Source organism: Mobula hypostoma, chromosome 17 (genome assembly GCF_963921235.1).
Source record: "Mobula hypostoma chromosome 17, sMobHyp1.1, whole genome shotgun sequence".
In the NCBI taxonomy this organism is placed as follows: Eukaryota; Metazoa; Chordata; class Chondrichthyes; order Myliobatiformes; family Myliobatidae; genus Mobula; species Mobula hypostoma.
This window is the reverse complement of record NC_086113.1, coordinates 15,352,470-15,376,520: the sequence shown is the minus strand read 5'-3', so window position 1 is coordinate 15,376,520 and position 24,051 is coordinate 15,352,470. Positions and strand designations below refer to the sequence as shown.

General features: G+C 42.7%; 1 protein-coding gene across 1 annotated transcript in view; it reads left to right on the top strand.

The window, feature by feature from the left end:
• The window catches only part of LOC134357686 (A disintegrin and metalloproteinase with thrombospondin motifs 16), a 201,757-nt gene that overhangs the window by 127,558 nt on the left and 50,148 nt on the right, over nucleotides 1-24,051 (top strand). The window contains exons 14-16 of the mRNA XM_063069305.1: nucleotides 1,091-1,221; nucleotides 9,658-9,781; nucleotides 11,934-12,181. Coding sequence (XP_062925375.1) covers nucleotides 1,091-1,221; nucleotides 9,658-9,781; nucleotides 11,934-12,181 — 503 coding nt within the window. The remainder of the gene's footprint in view (nucleotides 1-1,090; nucleotides 1,222-9,657; nucleotides 9,782-11,933; nucleotides 12,182-24,051) is intronic.

Here is a 24,051-nt window from a genome sequence, read left to right as displayed (position 1 = left end):
CAGACAAAGTGAATGTCAGTGTGCCTTTATTGTGGAGTGTGAGAGCTGAGGGAAGTGATGGGTAGTGGCAAGGACAACAGGAGGCTCGGCACAGCAATTCTCCGAGCTGCTTCCATCCGAAACTTGCCCCATTCCTGTTCTACCCTGCCATTCCAGGTCCTGTCTGCAGTTTCTCTTGGCATGGCAGCCAACTGCTACTCAGGTGATCCAATCCCAGAAAGCTGGCTTGTATTTGTCTCCTTAGCATCTGTTGAATGAAAATCACTGCTATCACAGTGGTGATCTGGCCAATCGTCAAAATCTTATCCATAATGTGTTTAAAAGCTGATTCCAACCTAGCAACATCATGCTTTTATTTGTGAGTTGTTATACTTCCCAGTGGAAAAAGAATTGTTCTCAATTTCCTAAGCTGCCATTCTAATCAACCTTTAATGAGAGCTGATGGTTTATGCCAATTTGTGGTCTGTTTCATGTGAACAATTGTGGCCATGGAGAATGCACTGGGACGGTCCCAAGAGATGAAAGAGCAGGATAACTATCAGCTCTGCAAACTGCAGAAACCACAGCCACTACCTGTGGTGTACTTGATTTGCTTCGCGCTACCCTGAGCCTTAATGCACAAACTGGCACAAATCTCCTGCATGGTCCAACAAAAGGCTTGTTGTTTCTTGAAGGGGCGAATAGCACGTTAAGGCTTTGGATGTTGGAAAGCACTAGTTTAGTTTGCTGCCGGTTTTGTTTGACGAAATGCCGGGGGAGAAGCGGAATCCAGGGCCGAGGCTGTTGAACATCTTGCATGATGCCAGGCCTTTCCATCGCATGTTCTGTCGTTGCAGAGCAAGCAAGGGAGTTAAGTAGGTTCAGGGAAAATCTCAGTATTTCTGCAACTCACAGAAAGTCCCGGATTTCCCATGTTTTATGGAAAGTTAATTGTATAGTGAATAAAACCATAGCTCGGAAATATTCAACTCCTTGGCAAGTTACCATGTGCTGGAATTGCATTAAGAATTGCCTGTCTCCCAGAGCGGTTAAGGCTGCCCTGTGCACAATTTTTTCAAAAAGGCACTAAATCTCAGCTTGTCATTTCCAGACCACGACCTTTGCAAACTCTACTGTGCTGCAGAGGACTTTGACTTCTTCTTCGCACTTTCAAGTAAAGTCAAAGATGGAACACCGTGCTCAGAGGAAAGGTCCGATGTGTGTATAGATGGCGTATGCGAGGTAAATTGTGTGTATTATCAATACTTACTCCCAGCCACTACTAAGTATTCCCAATTCTCTGCCGCATAATATATCTTCAATCTTTAGTAAAATTGAGTGGACTTCTTCCATCTTCTAATTTATATGAAAAATGTGCAACTGAAAACATAAAAAATAGCATTTATTACATTGTCTTCCTGCACATTAATAGAGGAAATCTAAGCCATATGGATCATCAGATTCAACAGAATTGCAACTTAAGCTGTTATGTTCTTGATATTGCTCTCAAAGGTTATTAATATATCAAACCATTTATCCAATTCAATTCTGAGTGCCTAGGGTGTATATTTATCTTTATGGTTTGATGGGTGTGAGTGGGATGATAAAATGGTGGAAGATAAAATATTTTATAAATCTGGACTCAATGCTGACTTCAGTTATTATTGGAAACAGGTTCAAGAGAGGGTAATCAATGTTGTGGGGCTGTCAACCAATCTGCCTTTAGCAACTGATTCAAAGTGGGTGCAAGCAATGTTATTTTTCAGAAATATGTTGAGGTCTGAGTTGCCAAGCCTTGGGTTAATCGTAAAAATGTTTTACCTGATAGCAAAGGAGGCTGGCTTGCTGTTCTGTAAACAACATCAGCCCTCCCCAATCTCCTTCCTGCTATTGACCTTCTCCCTGGTAAGGAGGGTCACAGCAGATTTAATATCACTGGCATGTGTCGCGAAACCTGTTGTTATGTGGCAGCAATACAATGCAGTACATAAAAATGGAAACTGTAAATTTCAGTAAGAAGTATATTTATATTTTTAAAACTTATATTAAATAATTAGTGCAAAAAAGAGAGAAAATAGAAAAGGTATTGAGGTAGTGTTCATGGGTTCAATGTCCATTCAGATGTCTGATAGCAGAGGGGAAAAAGCTGTTTCTGAACTGGTGTGTGTGTGTCTTCAGGCTTCTGTACCTCCTCCCTGATAGTCTTAGTCATACTTTATTGATCCCGGGGGAAATTGGTTTTCGTTACAGTTGCACCATAAGTAATTAAATAGCAATAAAACCATAAATAGTTAAATAGTAATATGTAAATTATGCCAGGAAATAAGTCCAGGACCAGCCTATTGGTAGCAATGAGAAGTGGGCATGTCCTGGGTGATGGGGTCCTTCATGACAGATGCTGCCTTTTTGAGGCATCGCTCCTTGAAGCTGTTCTGGATGCTGGGGAGGCCAGTGCCCATGATGGAGCTGACTGAGTTTACAACTTTCCACAGCTTACTTATTATTAGATTATGAGGACACGCTGTCCTCTTTTATTGTCATTTAGTAATGCATGCACTAAGAAATGATACAATATTCCTCCGGTGTGATATCACAAAACACAGGACAGACCAAGACTGAAAAAACTGACAAAACCACATAATTATAACATATAGTTACAACAGTGCAACAATACCATAACTTGACGAAGAAGTCCATGAGCACAGTAAAAGTTCAAAGTTTCTCAAATGTCCCACATCTCACGCGGACGGGAGAAGGAAGAAAAACTCTCCCTGCCATGCCCAACCACGGTCCGACTCTGAGTCGTCCGAAAACTTCGAGCTCTGATCAGCTTTCCGACACCGAGTACTGAGCGCCACCTCTGTCCGAGCGATTTGACCTACTTCTCGGTTGCCAACAGCAGGCAAAGCCAGGGATTTTGAGGCCTTCCCTCTGAAAGATTCCCGACCGCACAGTAACGACAACAGCAAACGAGCGTTTCAGAAATTTTTCCAGATGTTCCTCTGTACTTTCACGTCCCTCTCCATCAAATCAGAATTGTCCACGGCCCCTATTTAACGGATATGATATCATTTTTTACCGGAGGGCTGCGCACGCGTGGTGCGCTGCTTTCTCTCCTCCCGCCAATTATTTCGAGTAGGATGAAAGAGATAAGGAGAGCAGATACTCTTTCAAGCACTGGTTTTGGGCAGAAAGAGCAGGATGCCAACCAATTAACCTACTGTAAGAACAACCTAACACTCCCTCCCACATAGCCCTCTATTTCCCTATCATTCATATGACTATCAAAGTGTTTCTTATATGTCCCTTACGTATCCACCTCTTTCACAACCCCCGGCAGGGCATTCCACGCACCCAGCAGTTTTTTAAAAGAAAACTGAATCTCGGACATATCCATATACTTCCCTCCAGTCACCTTAAAACTATGCCCCTCATATTAGCCATTTCTGCTTGGGGAAAAAGTCTCTGGTTGCCCAATTGATCTATGCCTCTTATCATCTTATAGACTTCTATCAAGTCATCTCTCATCTTCCTTCACTCCAAAGAGAAAAGCCCTAACTCACTCATCCTATCCTCGTAAGAATATTTGATGAAAAAGGTTACTGATCTCGGGTAACCATTGTAAAAGCCCTAGCATATATAGTTGAAAGGAATGGTCTTCGCGTTCTAATTCCTGGACCACCTGCCTACCTTTGTAGGCTTCCATTGTGGTCCAAACGTACAAAGTTGTTGGCATATTTCTCCGGAGCAGTGCTGGACTCTTTAACCCCACCTGAGTAGGGTCTGCGATGTTTGTCCAATTACGGCTCCTCCTAAATCTGCTTCGTGACTAAGGCTCACCGCAGAGAAGAGATGACCTTTCCTGAAATTCATCCTACACTTTTTTTAGATTAGATTAAATTATGAGGACACGCAGTCCTCTTTTATTGTCATTTAGTAATGCATGCATTAAAAAATGATACAATATTCCTCCGGTGTGATATCGCAAAAACACAAGACCAAGACTGAAAAACTAACAAAACCACATAATTATAATATATAGTTACAACAGTGCAACAATGCCATAACTTGATGAAGAACAGTCCATGGCACAGTAAAAAAGTTCAAAGTTTCTTGAAAGTCCCACATCTCACGCAGACGGGAGAAGGAAGAAAACTCTCCCTGCCATGCCCAACCACAGTCCGACTCCGAGTTGTCCGAAAACTTCGAGCTCTGATCAGCCCTCCGGCACCGAGTACCAAGCACCATCTCTGCCGAACGTTTCGACCTCAGCCTCGGTCGCCAGCAGCAGGCAAAGCCGGGGATTTTGGGGCCTTCCCTCCGGAGATTCTCGATCGCACAGTAACAACAGCAGCGAACCAGGCATTTCAGAAATTTCTCCAGATGTTTCTCTGCTTCTCACGTCTGTCTTCATCAAATCAGAGTTGTCCATGGCCCCTATTTAACAGATACGATATCATTTCACCGGAGAGTGCGTCGCGCTGCGTCGTGCTGCCATCTTCTCCTCCCGCCTTGAAGAGGCTACTGGGTGTTTCTAATACTTAGCTGTGTCAGTCTATATATTCCTACTGCAGATGTCTGAATATAACTTAGTAGCACGGTAACACAGTGGTTAACATAACACCGTTACAGGACCAGCGACCTGGGGTCAGTTCTGCCACCGTTGGTTAGGAGCTTGAACATTCAAATCGTGACCATGTGGGTTTCCTCCTGGTGCTTCGTTGTCCTCCGAAAGATGTACACATTAGCAGGTTAATTTGTCACATGGGTGTAATAGGCAACGGGGGTTTGTTTGGCCAGGAGGGCCTGCAATTGTGCTGTATCTCTAAGCAAATGGTAAATGTTTTCAGCGGGCTGAAATAAGAGCGAGAGGTTGTCTGTTGATTACGCAGCGCAGCGGTTAAAAAGAGCTCCGGACCGCTCAGTTTTAGACGGGCTGAAATCAGTGCGACAAGTTGTTGGCGACACAGCGCAAGGTTTAAAAAGAGATCAGGAGCTTTCACCTTCTCAGTGGGCTGAAATGAGGGTGAGAGGTTCATTGGTGACAAAGCATGAGGTTTGAAAAGAGCCCAGGGGCTTTCAGCTTCTTTTCGGTGGGCTGAAATCAGTGCGAGAGCTCGTTCGTGGGGGACACAGCGTGAGGTCTGAGAAGAGCTCTCAGCTTCTTTTTGGCAGGCCGCGGTCAGCACAGGGCCAATAAACAAGAAAAGAGGTGTAAGTAGGACACCCATTGGGTGAGTGGAGCTTTGTTAGCGTGGTCCGGCTTTGATCCAACAGTCCTGGGAAAGGACAGGCCTGCGCAAGCACAGACAGAGGTTCAAAGTAAGTAAGGAAGGAACTTCCTAGTAATTTTTTTAAATGCATAGCTAGTGCACTGAGAATGGGTCCGTAGATAGTGGCACGTTCCTTGTGTGAGATGTGGGAAATGTGGGAGGCTTCCAGTCTCCCTGATAATTACACCTGCACAAAGTGCATCCAGTTGCAGCTCTAAAGACGGTGTTAAGAAACGGGAGCAGTGGCTGCTTGACCTTCAGCTCATACTGGAGAATGAGGAGGTGATAGATAGGAGCTACACAGAGGCAGTCACCCCCTAGGTTGCAGGAGGCAGGTACCTGGAGTAACTGTCAGGAGAAGGAAAGGGAGTAGGCAGTCTATGCAGAATACCTCTGTGGCTGTTCCCCTCAATAATTAATTAATAAATATACCACTTCGGATACTGTTGGTAGGGGGGGAGAGCAATGACCTACCAAGCCGGGCAACAGAGATGAGGTCACTGGCATTGAGGCTGGCTCTGTGGCTCAGGAGGGAAGGAGGTAAACGGTGAGTGTGGTAGTGATAGGGGATTCCATAATTAGCGGATTCTGTGGGTGTGAAAGAGACACCCAGATGGTATGTTGCCTCCCAGGTGCCAGGGTCAGGGATGCCTCAGATCAGATCCACAGCATTCTTAAGGGGGAGGGTGAACAGTCGGGTCATATTGTTACCAACGACATAGGTAGGAAAAGGGAGGAGTTCCTGAAGAGAGAATATAGGGAGTTAGGTAGAAAGTTGAAAAGCAGGATCTCGAGGATATTAATCTTTGTAGTGCTGCCTGTGCCACCTATCAGTGAGGGTAAGAACAAGATGATTTGGCAGAAGAATGCGTGACTGAGGAATTGGTGCAGACGGCACGGTTTCGGAATTCTGGATCAGTGGGATCTCTTCTGGGGAAGGTCTATACGAAAAGGATGGTTTACACCTGAACCCAAGGGGAGCCAATACACCTACGGGCAGGTTTGCTCAAGCTGTGAGGGAGGGTTTAAACTAACTTGTCTGGGGGTTGGCAAATGGGCTGATAGGGCTGAGGATGGCACAGTTGGTACACAAGTAGATGTAATGTGTAGTGAGACAGTGAGGAAGGACTGGTAGATAATACAACACAATTGCAGTTAGTGGGAAGAGCTGAAGAGCAATAGGAGGCCAAAATCAAAAAGGATGATGAATGCAGGACTGAAGGGGTTATATTCGAATACACTCAGTATACAGAAAAAGGTAGATGATTTTGTGGTGTAGTTAGAGATTGGCAGGCATGATGTTGTGGGCATTTCTGAGCTAGGGCTGAAAGAAAATCATAACTAGGAGCTTAATATCCAAGGAGACACTTTGTCTCGAAAGGATGGACAGTTAGGCAGGGTAGTGGGGGTGGAGTGGCTCTGTTGGTAAAAAAAATAAACCAGAAGAGGAGACATAAGATCAGAAGATATAGAATCCTTGTAGGTAGAGTTGAGAAACTGCAAAGGTTAAAAGACTCTGATGGGAGTTATTTACAGACCTCCAAACAGTAGCCAGAATGTGGAATATAAATTAGAACAGGAGATAGAAAAGGCATGTAAAAGGGGCAATGTTGCGATAATCATGGGGGATTTCAATATGCAGGTAGATTGGGAAAATCCAGTTGGTGCTGGCTCCCAAGAGAGGGGATTTGTAGAATGCCTAAGACATGGTTTTTTAAAGCAGCTTATGGTTGAGCCCACTCGGGAAAACACAGTTCTGGATTGGATGCTGTGTGATGAACTAGATTTGTTTAGGAAGCTTTAGGTAACGGAACTCTCAGGAGGCGGTGATCATAATGTGATAGAATTCACCCTGCAGTTTGAAAGGGAGAAGATAAAGTCTTATGTATTGGTTTTACATTGAAGTAAAGAAAATTACAGAGGCATGAGAGAGAAGCTGGCCAAAGTTGATTGGAAGGGAACACTAGACGGGATGATGGCAGAGCAGCAATAGATAATGTTTCTGGGGGCAATTCAGAAGGTGCAGGAAAGGTCCATCCCAAAGATGAAGAAGTATTCTAAATGGAGGATGAGGAAACAGTGGCTGACAAGGGAAGTCAAAAACAGCATAAAAGCAAATGGGAGGACATATAATAGAGCAATATTAGTAGGAAAGTAGAGGATTGGGAAGCTTTTAAAAACCAACAGAAGACAACTAGAAAAGCTATAGAGGAAGGATAGAATATAAAGGGAAGCTAGCCAATAATATAAAAGAGGATACCAGAAGTTTTTTTCCAGATATACATGTATAAAGAGTAAAAGCGAGATGAGAGTCGATATCGGACCACTGGAAAATGCTGGAATGTTAATAATAATGGGGGACAAAGAAATGACGGGTGAACTTACTAAGTATTTTGCATCAGTCTTCACTGTAGAAAACACTAGCAGAATGCCAGAAATGCGAGAGTGTCGGGGGCAGAGGTGAGTATCAATGACATTACTAAGGAGAAGGTGCTTGCGAAGCTGAAAAGCCTGAAGATAGAGAAGTCACTTGGACAGGAAGGAATACACTCCAGGGTTCTGAAAGAGTTAACTGAAGAATATCTTCCAAGAATCATTAGATTCTGGGATGGTTCCTGAGGACCGGAAAATTGCAAATATCACTCCACTCTTTAAGAAAGGATGGAGGCTGAAGAAAGGAAATTATAGGCCAGTCAGCCTGACTTCAGTGGTTGGAAAAATGTTGGAGTCTATTATTAAGGATGAGGTTTCTTGTTACTTAGAAGCCCATGATAAAATACGCCAAAGTCAGCATGATTTTCCAAAGGGAAAACTTGTCTGACAAATCTGTTGGAATTTTTTGAAGAATTAACAAGCAAGATAGACAATGGAGAGTCGGTGAATGTTGTTTATTTGGATTTTCAGAAGGCCTTTGACAAGGTGCCACACATGAGGCTGCTTTACAAGATAAGTGTCCATGGCATTACAGAAGAGGTACCAGCACGGACAGAAGATTGACTGACAAGCAGGAGGAAAAGGGGGGAATGAGGGGGACTTTTTCTTGTTGGTTATTGGTGACTAGTGGTATGCTGCAGAGGTCTGTGTTGGGACCGCTCCTTTTCACATTGTATGTTAATAATTTGGATGATGGAATTGAAGGCTTTGGGCCAAGTTTGCAGATGTTATGAAGATGGGTGGAGGGCAGGCAGTGTTGAGGAAGCCGGGAGTCTGCAGAAGGACTTGAGTTAGCAGAATGGGCAAAGAAGTGGCAAATTTAATATAGAGTGAAGTGTATGGTCATGCACTTTGGTAGAAGGAACAAATGTATAGGCTATTTTCTAAACAGGAAGCAAATTCAGAATCGTAGCTACAAAGGAACTTGGGAGTCTATGTGCAGGATTTCCTAAAGGCTAACTTGCAGGTTGAGTTGGCGGTAAGGAAGGTATATGCAATGTTAGCATTAATTTCTCGAGGGCTAGAATATAAAGGCAAGGATATAATGCTTAAGTTTTGTAAGGCATTCGTCAGACCACATTTGGAATATCGTGAGCAGTTTTGGGCCCTTTATCTGAAAAAAGATGTGCTTGGTTTGGAAAGGGTCAAGAGGAGGTTCACAAAAAGTTGAGATACAGTGGATGCGAAGAGGATATTTCCTATAATGGGGAGTCTAGGACCAGAAGGCACAGCCTCAGAATTGAGACACGTTCATTTAGAACAGAGGTGAAGAAAAATGTCTTTAGCCAGAGAGTGGTGAATCTGCAGAATTCATTGCCACAGATGGTTGAGCATATTTAAGGTGGAAGTTGATTAATCAGGGCGTCAAAGGCTTCAGGGAGGAGGCAGAAGAATCGGGTTGAGAGTGGATGTTTCTTACAGTGGGGGACGAAAAGAGGGCACGGCCTCACAATACAGTGATGCCATTTTGAGCAGAGATGAGGAGGAATTTCTTTAGCCAGAGGGTGGTGAATCTGTGTAATTCATTGCCACGGATGGCTGTGGAGGCCAAGTCATTGAGTATATTTTTAAGGAGGTTGATAGGTTCTTGATTAGTCAGGGCAAGAGAGGTTACAGGGAGAAGGCAGGAGAATGGGGTTGAGAGGGATAGTAAATCAGCCATGATGGAATGGCAGAGCAGACTTGTTGGGTTGAATGATCTAATTCTGCTCCTATGTTTTATGGTCTTAAGGAGTAAGTGGTCAGTCAGTAGGTGAAAGTTTCTACTATTACTGAAATCATTAATGAAATATGCAGTCAATTGCTATTTTAAATTATTTTCAAATGCTTTTATATAGATTTGTATAAAGGGTGTTCACAGTGAAAGGTCTAAGCCACTTTGAGGTGCCAGGCTATTTGCATAAAACTGTGAAAATAGACAATTATGCTGTGTGTTGTCACTCTAATGTGCATTTATTTTTATTCATCACAGGCTGTTGGGTGTGACCGTGTTCTGGGTTCGAAACTTGAGCCAGATGCTTGTGGGGTTTGCAAAGGCAACAACTCGACGTGTAAAATCTTCAAGGGCCAATACACCAAGCAGCACTACGTAAACCGTATGTAGTGTATTGAATCTCCCGCTGTATAATCATGATGCTCATCTCACCTACAAAGTGTTTAGCCTTTTCGACATGCACCACCCAAAATTTAAAGATTAGCTTTATGTTTTGTATTGAATCTCCCATTGCATAATCATGATCTCCATCTCATCTAGAGTTCTCACCCTTTTCGATGTGCACCAAACAAGATCTAAAGATTAGCTTTATTTGTCATACTTGCACCAAACATCATAAAAGTACAGTGAAAAATGTGTGGTTTACATCAACAACTAACGTTATGTGCTGGGAGCAGCGACAAGTGTTGCCATGCTTCTAGCACTTACGTAGTATGCCCACAATTTACTAACCCTAACCCGCAGGTCATTGGAATGTGGGAGGAAACAGGAGCACCTGGAGGAAACCCACGTGGTCAAGGGGAGAACGTGCAAACTCCTTACAGACAGCAGCAGGATTTGAACTTTAATCTTCCAATCGATCGCTGACACTGTAAACCGGTACACTAATTTCCACGCTACCGTGCTGCCCAATTTAGTCTACACTCTCATTATTTTTTTGTGATATGCAACTAAGTTTGCTAGCAGGCCTAGGTGATCTGTTGTAATATTTATAAAGACATTCGGCAAGGCCACTGAAAGAACATGTGCAAACCTTTTTATTTGTATGTGCAAATAGGCCACCCTGATTGCCAGCTCTTCGAGACTGCAGGTGGACACAGAATATTATACCCATGGTATAAAGATCCTAACTTTGTAAATACTTGGCTTGGTTGCACTACGACTTATATTCTTCCTGCCTGAAGATGCTGATATGTGTGGGGTACATCTTCAAAGGTGTCACCTGCCCTCTAACGCTCTACCATCGTAGACAATCAGGATGAGAGGGAAGATCAATCAGCCATGATGGTCAAATGGCCTAATTCTGCTCCTATGTCTAATGGTCAAACTTTTAAATGGATTATGATCTGATCCTGCCCAAAATTGGCATTAGATACCAGTAGCCAAAAAATAATATAAATATTTTTATCCAACTAGCTGAGGGGCACTGATATGATCAATGGGTTTTTTTTTTGTAGCCACTCTAACAGTTGTCCCAAAACCAAACACCTCATGAATTTTCAGGGAAATTTTACGAGCCTTTGTTCAGAATGAGCACAGTCTGGAGACTTAGACATAGACACTTGCACAATTCCCAATTTACTCAGCTAATAGACATGAAAATCACAACAGATTTTGTTTACTGGATCTCTGTCAGTTTCCTAAATTGGCTTCACATCACATGCAGAACCATATGGTGTTTACTATCTGTTTTCTTTTCTTGGTTGTGCATTATCTGAGGTGCAAGGGGACTTGGGAGTCCTTGTGCAGGATTCCCTAAAGGTTAATTTGCAGGTTGAGTCGGTGGTGAGGAAGGTAAATGCAATGCTAGCATTCATTTTGAAAGGATTAGAATATAAAAGCAAGGATGTAATGTTAAGGCTTTATAAGGTACTAGTGAGGCATTACTTGGAGTATTGTGAGCAGTTTTGGGCCCCTTATCTAAGGAAGGATGTGCTGACATTGGAGAGGGTTCAAAGGGGGTTTACAAAAATAATTCCGGGATTGAACAGCTTATCGTGTGAGAAATGTTTGACGGCTCTGGGCCTGTACTCATGGGAAGTCAGAAGAATGAGGAAGGATCTCAAGGAAACAACCATCAAATGTTGAAAGGCCTTGATAGAGTAGATTTGGAGAGGAAGTTTCCTATGGTAGTCAAAAACCAGAGAACACAGCCTCAGAACAGAGGGACGTCCATTTAGAACTGAGATGAGAAGGAATTTCTTTAGCCAGAGAGTGGTGAATCTGTGGAATTTGTTACCACAGGCAGCTGTGGAAGCCAAGTCATTGGGTATATTTCAGGCAGAAATTGATAGATTCTTGATTAGTCGGGGCATGAAGGGATACAGGGAGAAAGCGGGAGATTGGGGCTGAGAGGAAAGTGGATCAGCGATGATGAAATGGTAGAGCAGATTTGATGGGCCAAATGGCCTAATTCTGCTCCTATATCTAATGACATTGTCTATCCTGGAAGTTTATTTGTTATATAGCTGAAAATATTTTAAAATCTGTATTTACATATAAATTGTTTTCAATACACTTTACTTTTTCTCCAGCAGAGTATTACACAGTCGTCACCATTCCTGCGGGAGCACGTACCATTCGTGTGCATGAACTAAACATTTCCAATGCTTACATAGCCATTAGGAACCAACAGCAGAAGTACTATCTCAATGGGCATTGGACACTGGACTGGCCTGGCCGACATCGTTTCTCTGGAACGATATTTGACTACAAAAGGCCATACAATCGACAGGAAAGTCTTTCTGCCAGAGGCCCAACAAATGAAACATTAGTAGTAGAGGTAGGTTTGTCCATTATCTCAATACACTCTCAGTACATAGACATGATTATACCATAATCTGAGGATTGATCACCACTCAAGTGCAGAGTATAATTTCAGGGATCTGAGTTGAACTACTTAGTGTTTCAAAGGTTCATTTTAATATCAGAGAATGTATGCCGTACACAGCCTGAAATTCTTACTCTTCATCAACATCCACGAAACATAAAAACCCATAGAATGAATGCTAGAAATATTGTTGAATGTTATAATATTGTTATTACACTAAGCAACTCAAGGAGCAGTATTATGTTGTCTAGCATTAAGTATTTTCTGTTTACAGAACATGGACTGCATTAGAAAAACTTATATCTATTCTTCTCCTGACTTGCTAAGAATACTAAGGATATTCTTAGAGAGAAGAGAATTATTTACAAAGAGTTGCTGGTGAACGCAACTTTGATGTGTGTTGCTTGAATTTCCAGCATCTGCAGAATTCCTGTTGTTTTTATTTACAAAGAGGATTGTTATTCATTTGTGAGTTTTCTGACAGAATTTTCAGATATCAGTAGAGACAAATCCTTCACAATCTACATGTGGGTCACTTAAGCACAGTTACTGATATCTCCATGAGATACGTATGAGGAAACAAAACTAAACCTGTCTCAGTCCTGAGGATGGTTCATGGCCAAAACATCAACTGTTTATTCTTTTCCATAGGTGTTTTCTAACCTACTGAGTTCCTCCAGCATTTTGTGTCTGTTGCTTTAGCCTGTGTTGTTCAATAATAGGCCAGGCATTGAATTCCATAGAGACAAACGTAGTCTCTGTGTGGAATTCTCTCCAGGTTCCATAGAGAGGTACATTTTTGTTGCTACCTACTTTCGTGAGTCCAATTCTGGATCTGTGTAGTGCATTTATTAAATGGAAGTTGTTTTCCATTCAACAAATTAATCCTAATGCCAATCATCTTGGAATTAAAGACTAACCACAGATGACTACAATGGTGTGGTATTAAGCAATGCTTGGGTCAACTGTTGTACTAAGCTTCACTAATGTTCATTGGCTTGCTGCCATGACTTTTAGATTTTTCACTTACCTATTTCTCTGTGTGAACATTAAAGTTCATATCCTGAAGCCTTGTATTTCTTGTACAAGTTCAGTTTAATTCAGTCAACTTTTGTGTAAAAAGTTTTGTTTTTAAAACCAATATGCCTCTCCCTGTAAGTAAGTAAAGTAAGTAAAATTTATTATCAGAGCACATACATGTCACCATATACAACCCTGAGATTCTTTTTCTGCGGGCATACAAAGCAAATCTATAGAACCGTAACTGTAAAGAGTATCTGTAAGCTGTAAGCAAACTCTGCAAATGCAGATAATAAATAAATGCAATAAATAATAAACAATATAACAGAGTCCTTAAATGAGTGTAGCTATCCCCTTTTGTTCAAGAGCCTGATGGTTGAGGGGTAGTAACTGTTCTTGAACCTGGTGGCGTGAGTCCCGAGCCATGTGTACCTTCTGCATGATGGTAGCAGCAAAAAAAGAGCACGGCCGGTGGTGTGGACCGTGATGACGGAAGCTGCTTTTCTATGGCCATGTATCATGTAGATGTATGTGTTCAGTGGCTGAAAGGGTTTTACCTGTGATGTACTGGGCCAAATCCACTACCTTTTGTAGGATTTTCTGCTCAAAGGCATTGGTGTTCCCTACTGGGCTGTGCCACAGCCAGTCAGCACACCTTCCACCACACATCTGTAGAAGTTTGCTAAGGCGTTGATCGTGTGGGTAGTCAGAGGCTTTTTCCCAGGGATAAAGTGGCTGCCACAAGAGAGCACGGGTTTAAGGTGCTGGGGAGTAGGTACAGAGGAGATGTTATGGGTAAGTTTTTTACGCTGCGAGTGGTGAGTGCGTGGAATGGGCTGCCGGCAACGGTGGTGGAGGCCGATATGATAGGGCCTTTTAAGAGACTTTTGGATAGGTACATGGAGCTTAGAAAAATAGAGGGCTATGAGTAACTCGAGTAATTTCTAAGGTAGGGACATGTTCAGCACAATTTTGTGGGCCGAAGGCCTGTATTGTGCTGTAGGGTTTCTATGTAAGATGTTTGATGACATGCCAAATCTCCACAGCCTCCTGAGGAGGAAGTAGAGGCGCTGTGTGCTTTCTTTGCAATTATATTTATATGATGGGTCCAGGAGAGGACCTCTGAGACAGTGACACACAAGACCTTAAAGTTACTGACCATCTCCACCTCTGATCCTCCAATGATTACTGGCTCACGGACCTTTGGTTTCCCTCTCCTGAAATCTACAGGCTGTCCCTAAAGGTGATTGCGGCCATTACTGCCTACATTCAAGAGTTTCTTGAGTACACGTGTGTGTTTGGTCATGTGACAATACTCAACCAATGATTTCTGTTGTAGGGAACCTGTCGAATTCTGTACCACAGAAAGCAGCTGAAGCCAAATCATAAAAATAATTTGCATCACTAAATTTTTGGCTTTTTGTTTGAGCTCCAGCTGATGTTGTTTTCACATGAGGATTTTGTTGTATCTGAGTTAGATGATGGAAGTGATGTTCTGTGTTAATTTCTGAAAATTAATTTAAATCTAGAGCAGGGGTTCCCAGCCTTTTTTAATGTCGTGAACCCATACCATTAGCCGAGGGGTTGGGAACCCCTGGTTTTGAACAATACACACGTAATGCTGGAGCGACTCAGGTAGTCAGGAGGCACCTATGGAGGGGAATAAATGAATGACGTTTCACGTTTCGAGCCGAGACTCTTCATCAGGACTGAAAAGAATTAGGTGGGCGAAGAGCAAAGTGTACAAGGTGGCAGATGGTAGGTGAGACCAAGTGAGGGGGAAGGTAGGTGGGTAGGGGAGGGAACCTGAAGTGAAAAACTGGGAGGCAACAGGTGGAAGAGGTTAATGACTGAAGGAAAAAAGGAGTCTAATACAAGAGGTCAGTGGATATGGAAGAAAGGAAAGGAAGAGGGGAATCAGAGCGAGGTGATTGGCAGGTGAGGAGAGGTGAAAGGGTAGCCAGAATGAGAAATGAGAAAAGAGAAGAGAGGGATGAGAAATCACTGGACGTTAGAGAATTCTAGTGCTGTAAATACACAGTTTAGTTAAAAAATATCTAATTGCTAGTTTCAAACGCTTGCATCTCCTTTAGCACAGTTGGGCTTGTAAGCTCACTTTGGTTCAGGTTGGATGGAGTGTGACAAAATGTGGTATGATCTAATCCAATAATGTTGGGAACACCTAAACTCCATCCAGAACCAGAGATCATTATCAAGATAATATTGTAATTAATTAAAAGCCTGCCGGCAACATAAGGTCTGCAGAGAGCATTGGGTATGAAGTATGGAGAATAATGGTAAGATGCCAAGAGCTGTCATAATGCAACGTTCTTAGTAACACGCATTGTGATTAAGAACAGACACATTAGAAAAAGGTTTAGTACACACCTGAGACTATTATGTCATCTTCCATGGTAATTTTGCACGAACACCCTCAGTTCGTGTATCGTTTGTTGTAAGATGTTTTGTAAGTCTTTAAATCTTTTAATGTTTATTATAATTCAGGGGAGTATGAGCTGCTGTGTTGCTTAATTCCACATATAATTAAAATGTTACAGTAAAAACAAGAAGATTTCTTGTGGAAGTTCAGTCCATCTAAGACAGGAGTTCCCAGCATGGGGTGCAAGGACCCCTTGGTTAATGGCAGTGATCCGTGGCATAAAAAAGATTGGGAACCCCTGATCTAACATAACGTTACCAGAAGAACTGAATAGCACAGGAGGGAAGTGAGCAATTTTCAGGTTTTTTATGTTTCCATGGCAACAATCTTTAAAGGATTACACTCAACTAAGTTTCAAGGACCAAATGAAATGTTAGGCCCAAATGCTGTTTATGTGACAATGGTAAGGGGGACAGAAGGTAGCTTGAGCACAATACTGGATTACTTAGAACAGATAAGAAATCATCTTCCAGAACACAAGAGATTCTGCAGAGACTGAAAATACAGAGCAAGGCATACCAACTGCCAGAAGAACTCAGCAGGTCAGGCAAGGAATAAACAGTCAATGTTTCAGGCTGAGACCCTCCATCAGGACCGGAATGGAAGGAGGAAGAGGCCAGAAGAAGATGAGGGAGGGGCAGGAGTACGAGTTGGAAGGTGATGGCTAGAGCCAGGAGAGGGCTGGGTGGGAGACGAAGTGAGAAGCTGGGAGGTGATAGGTGGAAAAGGTAAAGGGTGCAAGAAGATGGAATATCATAGAAGAGGAGGATAGTGGACCATAGGAGAAAAGGAAGGAGGAGGGGCACCAGGGGAGGTGATGGGCAGATGATGAGAAGAAGAGAGATATAAAGGTATCCAGAGTGGGGAATGGAGGAAGAGGGAAGAAGGAAGGGGAGGAATTGTTGGAAGTTTGATGCTCATGCCATCAGGTTGGAGTCTATTCAGGTGGATATGAGGTGTTCCTCCTCCAAGCTGAGAGTGGCAGTAGAGGATGCCATGGATTGACATGTTGGAATGGGAATGGGTATTAGAATTAATATACTTTGTCACTGGGAAATCCAAAAAGCTGTTGGGGGGTGATGGGGGGAAGTGAGGTAACTTCAGCCACCTTGTCAATTATCAGAACCCGTGTCATACAGTGTATGACCATGCCTGTAAATAGGTGGACAACTTGTGTAACCTGAAACATTGCAAACTGAGGTCCAAAACTGATCATTGGACCTCCTGAACAACTCACGCTCAAGTGGCTAGAATATGTACTTAGGAGTTGCAGCTTGGTTGTAAAAATTACTGAGCAGCCTTGCCAGCAGTACCCAAAGAGACCACGGGAATCCACTTAGAAAAGTGCTCTGGAAATATTGCTGAGAATGGGCTGAAATTCCCCTTCCAAGTCCACAAAAGTAGTAAGATCTCTCCATGCCCAAACTCGCTGCCATCAGCTTAATCTTCTCAATATCTCAAATTGAGCTGAAAGCTAACCTTGTTTCAGAATCAGCTAAGCTGATTAATTTAACCATCCCTTGACACCATCCCCACTCTTGTCATCGTTAATCCAATACAAGCTGAGGGGCTGAATACAAACGAAGGGCGTCACACCTCAAATCAGACTCCAAAGATCAATCATAGCTCTGGAATTCTATTACTGATAATGAACACATCCCTCCTCCACCCATACAATTCCCTGAACCATGCTTTCCTCTCGTGCTCCAAGGCCCTAACAACTGCAGCCACATCCCCTCAGTGCAATCTTGTGATCTACCTGTTTTTATTCCTCTCCTTTATACAGTGAGGTCTGTTTGGGCTTTGTGCACAATAAACTCTTGCAGCGAAGGGCCCATGCATTTTTCAGGTATAAGACTTTGTTGTAATAGAGTTTCACCAAACATAATGTCAATTATTTTTCCAGAAGCTCGTGTCTCTTGGACAAGGTTTTGTTCCAGGTTGGCACCTTTATTCTACTGCAGATCAGTGGAGATCAAGGGTTGCCAAACTTTTTTTATGCCATGGACCCTTACAATTAACCGAGGGGGCTGTGGAACCCAGGTTGGGAATCCCTGGTGTAGTTGATTTAACGGAGCATGATGAAAATACCATTTCACACACAGACACACGCGTAGAGTTAAGTAAGCCTGTGACATCATGCTGTAATGAGCTCTTTGGGCCCTTGTGGGGCTCCATGGATTTTAGAGAATCTGAGATGGTTAATTGTTGTTTGATAAGAGTCATTACTCGTTCCCTGCATTTTTCTCAAGCAGCTCACTCTTGGTAATGTGGTCCCCTGGTGCTTTCTGTTTAAACTTGTTAAGTTTATTTTCATAGGTTTGGGGATTCCTTCTTACTGTATTATTTAAGTGAACATCTGATTAGCGCTAATCACGGGGTCCTAGTTTTGAGAATGTTACTTCTGGTGTCGCTCAGCTGAGCCACCAATGTCCTTTTGGAATGATAATGAATAAACTTTTGTCACCATCTCTAGGTCTCTCTTTCTCACCTAAGTTCCGATATTGCCAGCACACGTTGTGACACATGCATTCAGTTTTCCAACATTACTGCCTTGGTAATTACACACTGCGTACTCTAATAGGCATCCAGGAGAAGGACATATGTGTTTAGACGTGCTCTCTGGATCTATCTGTTGACTGTGAAGACTGCAGTCAACCTGGGACTCATGTCCAAAGGTTTTTTTTTTACTTTAAGACTTCTCATTCCTTTTATGTACCGAAGGCTTCAGATTGATACAACTATGGCTGTTCTCCAAACGCACCGCAGTGTTGCAAGGAGTTACAGAGAAAATCAAATTAACGAGCGAATCTTCAGCTGCAAATCACTCTAGGGATAAAGACAACTTTTTATTCGAAGTTGGTTTAAGATTCATTTGTCTTTCAGTCCCAGGGTCAGGACAATAGCGTGACAGTTAGTGTAACATCAGCCATCAGGGTTCAATTTCCCCCACTGTCTGTTGAGGAATTTGTACCTTCTCCCTGTGAAGATGTGGATTTCCCCCAGGTGCTCTGGTTTCCTCCCACGTTCCAAAGATGTACAAGTTAGGGTTAGTGAGTTGCGGGTATACTATATTTGCACCAGAAGAATGGCAGCACTGGTGAGCTGCCCACAGCACGTCCTCGGACAGCATTGGTCTTTGACGCAATTGACATACTTCACTGTATGTTTCAATCTTTCGATGTACATGTGACATAAACTTACTTACTGCCCGTCACACGGCTGGTGCTTAGGGCAGCAATGAAGGTTCTTCATCTCTGCCTGTATAGAAGGATACTTCATTGCCGTTTCCATCACAATTGTGTTTGACCAGTCAGGGTTGGCAGCCCTGAGATGAACCCCGGAATCTGCAGGACCAGTGGACCACTCTTAGTCTGGCCTCTACCCTTTGACCTGTTTGGCATGGGCGACCCTCCCAAGAGCCAAAGCATAAGGCCTTGACTTCAGCCAGCACAGCTCCCTGGGTCACTGAGGCACGCAAGCCTCCAAACCCGATGACAAGGTCGTGGTCCTCTTGGAGTGTGACGAACAAAACTAAACTTTAATCTTTGGCTAATTACTCTCAGATGATCACACAGTTTACATGCCTGACGCCGGATTCCTGGAAGGGAAGTTCCATCAAAGGAGGATGAAGAAAATGACTGAAGGATGTGCTCAAAGCCTTCTTTAAAAAAAAGCAGCATTCCCTGAGATCCTTGTTTTGGCACTTGGCTCTCATTAGGGATTATTTTATCCTGAAATCAAGAAAAAGGCTATGCAGTGTTTTGTGCTTTAGGAATTCATACTTTATTAACGGAGGAAGAACAGCAAGCAACCTAAGAAGCCAGCCTGCCTTTGGACGGGCTCTTGATTGAATCCCCTCGATTCTCAACGAGCAGTTTGTTGCATAGACACTGATGGTGGTTCCTCTGTCTGTCTGTGAAGTTGTATCTGGAGACTTCCATGTTCCTTGAGACAGGCACAGGAGTTCCCGAAACAGACCCTTACTTTGGGATGCTCTCTGTTGCAGGGAAACACTCTATGGGCTGTGCTGCTGTAGGTAAACTTTTCCTAGAGTCACCATCCCTGCTGCCTTTACCCACACATCTCAGGGTGGCTCTACTGATGAATGTATTTGGGGTAGCCTGCACTCGGTGGAATGGAGACAATTTATACAACAGTGGACGTGTCAGAATAATAGGGAATGTTTGCAATTTGCCTTCAGTCCACTGGGACCAATATTATTGGCACCCTGTCAGAGTCCAGCCGGCCTAATTCCTTCGCACTTTAGTGTTCTCACTTGCGAAGTGCCCAGAGATTAGCACTTCCAATGTAATGAAACAGCCATTCTCATAGATTAGATTCTTAAAAATAGACAGCCTTTACTGTAAATTGCCAGCCGAAAGGATTTTGCTGCAATCCTGTTGGCTGGCAATTTACAGCAAAGGCTGTCTGTTTGCTGCAGAGCCACTCAGTGGTCAGAGAGTTAAATTACAAAGGCAGCACGGAAGAGAACATTGCACTTCAGATCTGAATCAGGTTTGTTAACGCTGCTTTGTATCGGTTGTTTTGCGACAGCCGTACGGTTCTATTGCACAAAGTTGCTATGAGTTACAAAATAAGTAAATCGTGCAAAAATGAATAATGATGTAGCATTCAGAGTTTACGATGACTGAGGGGAAGAGGCTCTTCCAAGATCTTCGAGCTCCTTTACACCGTCCTAGGTGGTAGGAGCAAGAAGAGGGCATGTCCCAGATAGTGAGGGTCCTTAACAATGGATGCCTCTTTCATGAGTTGCCACTTCTTAAAGATGTTCTCAATAGTGGGGAAGGTGATGCCCACATTGGAGCTATCTGACTGTCTGCAGCTGTCTCCCAATATACTAGTTACTGCATGAAGCTCACCTGCCTTTTTTTGATCATTATTTGTCCAAAGTGTAATAGTGTTGGCTGTTTCTCTGTCTGCATCCCAAAAGCTCATAATTAGGTTGGAACAAACATAATTTAGATTCCACCTGTTCCGCCCATCCCCTCCCAGCTTCTTAATTCGTCCTCCCTTCCCCACCCACCCACCTTCCCCCTCACCTGGTCTCGCCCATTCCCTCCCAGCTTCTTACTCCATCCCTGTTACCCACCCACCTATCTTCCTCCTCACCTGGTCTCACCGGTCCCTTGCTAGCTTTCCCTCCCCTGCCCCCTCCCACCTTCTCATTCTGTCTTCTGCCCCCTTCTTTTCCAGTCATGATGAAGGGTCTTGGCCCAAACTGTTAACTGTTTATTCCCCTCCATAGATGCTGCCTGACTCACTGAGTTCCTCCTGCTTTGTGTGTGTGTGTGTGTGTGTGTGTGTGTGTGTGTCTGTTGCTCAAGATCTCCAGCATTTGCAGAATTGCTTGTGTTTATAATTAAAATATCAGATTTTCAACAGGTAAAACTAATGTTTAAAATTCCTAATTACGTTTTACAGCATAGTACAGGCCCTTTGGCCCTCAATGTTGTGCTAACCTTTTGACCTACTTTAAGATCAATCTAACCCCTCCATCCCACATAGCCCCCATTTTCCTATCATCCAATTTCCTATCTAGTATTTCTTTATTACCTCTAATGTCTCTGCCTCTTCCACCACCCCTGGCAAGGCGTTCCGCACACTCAGCACTCTCTATGTAAAGAACTTACTTCTGACATCTTCCCCCATACATTTTTGTGCTACCTTAAAATAGTACCCCCTCATATTAGCCATTTCTACCTTGGTAAAACGTCTGTGTATCCATTCGATCAATACCTCTTATCCATCACTAGGTTTAGGGTTAAGGTTATTAAATTTATTATTAAAAGTAAGTATGTCAGTGATCTTGTTCTCCTGGGTACTTAAATTCCACCTTTGCTTGAATCACATTACTCATTCAAGTACATCTATTTTGGACCATTTGATTCTGCTCGAACACAGTAATGTACAGACTTACCAATGAATCATGTACTGTATGCCCCAATTTGTGATTTGCCAAATTAATACATTATTCTTGACATGCCAAAATGTTTGGATATGGCTCGAGTGCACAGAAAAAGGCACTGAAGTGCGTTGACAGTTCACTGACTTTAATGAGAACTGTTGCAGAATTTAAAGGAAAAGAAAAACAACAAACGCTAGGCCAACAGGGCTGTTAACTAAAACTCTCAAACTGGAAGTTAATGCCAACACTGCAGCTTGAAGCAATAACTAATATGAAATGAATATCACTCCTTTACAGTGTCAGTCAAAATGGTAGACTTCTTTCCCGGACAATGACAAGGGTAAGCAGGGAGTGTAAATGTTGCTGTGCTTTTTGTCAAGTCTCGACAAGACGAGAACTAACAGAAGTGAGTTAAATACCACCATAATGAGACTAGTTAGCTGGAACCTTCATACTCACAAGTGCAATTTTCAATCCTGTTGCGTAGTCCACCTGTGGGGCAATATAGACCCTGTAGTAGTGTCCGTGGTTGTGACATTACATGGAGCTTTCTCATTAAATTTCATGAATTCCGCATCAAACGTACCTCTTTATGCCAACTTTAATGCAAAATAGAAAAAAAAACAAAAGTCAGAGAAGGGTTTTAACAGTAAGGAATTTTCTATGATTGCCTTTTTAGCAATTTATCACTAACTGCAGCATTGTAAAATTACCTTTCACATCTTCCATCAAGCACTGCCCTGTTAGTTTAAAATAAGTTTGCATTGTTCGCCAAATCCATGATTGCAAACCTTCCCAGTGTATGCAGTAATCACATCAGTTATACCAAATAGGATCTACGATCGCATGCACGATCTTCTCAGGTGCAACTGGAATTCACTGCCTAAGAGAGCAATGGAGATTGCTGTTCTCAGAAGGGAATTCATTGTTTTTCTGGAAGACTCCGAAGGTAGGGATAAGAGGGATTGACAAGACCGCACCTTTGGGAAGCTGCCTCAAGATTTGTGAACAGAATGGCCTCATCTTCTGTAATGATAATTGTTGCTGTCGTTCTGATTAATCCACATTGCATCTTTAGCACCAGCAAAATCTCTTAATTGACTGGTCATTGATCAAGTTATTCTTTTTACTATGATATGAAAGACATAATAGTTCCAGTTCGTTTGTTTGTTATGTGCCTTGTCGTATGACGTTGGCAATTATGGTCTTTCCACAGCCATGATTATTCTTGGCAAATTTTTCTACAGAAGTGGCTTGGCATTGCCACCTTCTGGACAGTATCTTTACAAGCCGGGTGACTCAAACCATTGTCAATACTTTTCAGAGATTGTCTGCCTGGCATCAGTGGTCACATAACCAGGACTTGCGACATGCACCAGTTGCTCATAGAACTATCTACCGTCTGCTCCAATGGCTTCACCTGACCCTGACTGGGGGGCTAAGCAGGTGCTACACCTTGCCCAAGGGTGATCTGCAAGCTAGCAGAGGGAAGGAACGCCTTACACCTCTTTTGGTAGAGATGTATCTCCACTCCATCACCTGCCTGTTTATGTGTAGTTTTTCAAAAATTCTATTGTATTTCTTTTTTTCCCTGTAAATACCCACAAGATAAAGAATCTCAATGTAGTATATGGTGATTTAATATTGTATTTTGACAATAAATTTACTTTGATCTTTGACCTTTGATATTGCACTGCATTTAAGAAACAATATCATCAAAGCCAACACCCAATTTTACTGGAAATGTATGTTTCATCCAATTTAAGCATTAGCAGAAACGATGGACATAAATAAAAATGATGAAAAGTGAAACAACCCTGTAAGCAAAACTTGATGCTTGTGTTTGACATGTTCAGGTCAGGCACCAGAGGCACACCTGCTGGGGACCAGCTTTAACATGACTTATAAAAAAACAACAAACAATTGACACCTTACACCTAGCCTTGAGTGAGAAGGAATGAAACATAATTGTATTGCAGAAGCTCAACAAGGCAGCTTGGTACTACCTTCACAAGGGCAATGAGGGACAGGCCGTTAAATGCTGGCTCAGTCTGCAAAGCCCATAACCTTGAATGAAATAAAAAAAAGCTTGGGTAATTTTGACCAATACTGTCTATATAGCTAGGGCCTTTAGGACTTTTGCATGGTACTGTCTAAATAGCTAGGGTGACTAAGACTTTTCACAGTACTGTGTATAGAGCTAGGGATAAGATTTTTGCACAGTACTGTATATAATAGCTGAAGTGTCTAAGATTTTTGCACAGCACTGTATATAATAGCTAAAGTGTCTAAGATTTTTGCACAGTACTGTATATAGAGCTAGGGTGTTGAAGACTTTTCACAGTACTGTATATATAGCTAGGGTGTTTATGGTTTCAATGAAGTCACCCCTTATTCTTCTGAATTCCAGTAAGTACAGTCCATCAGACACTC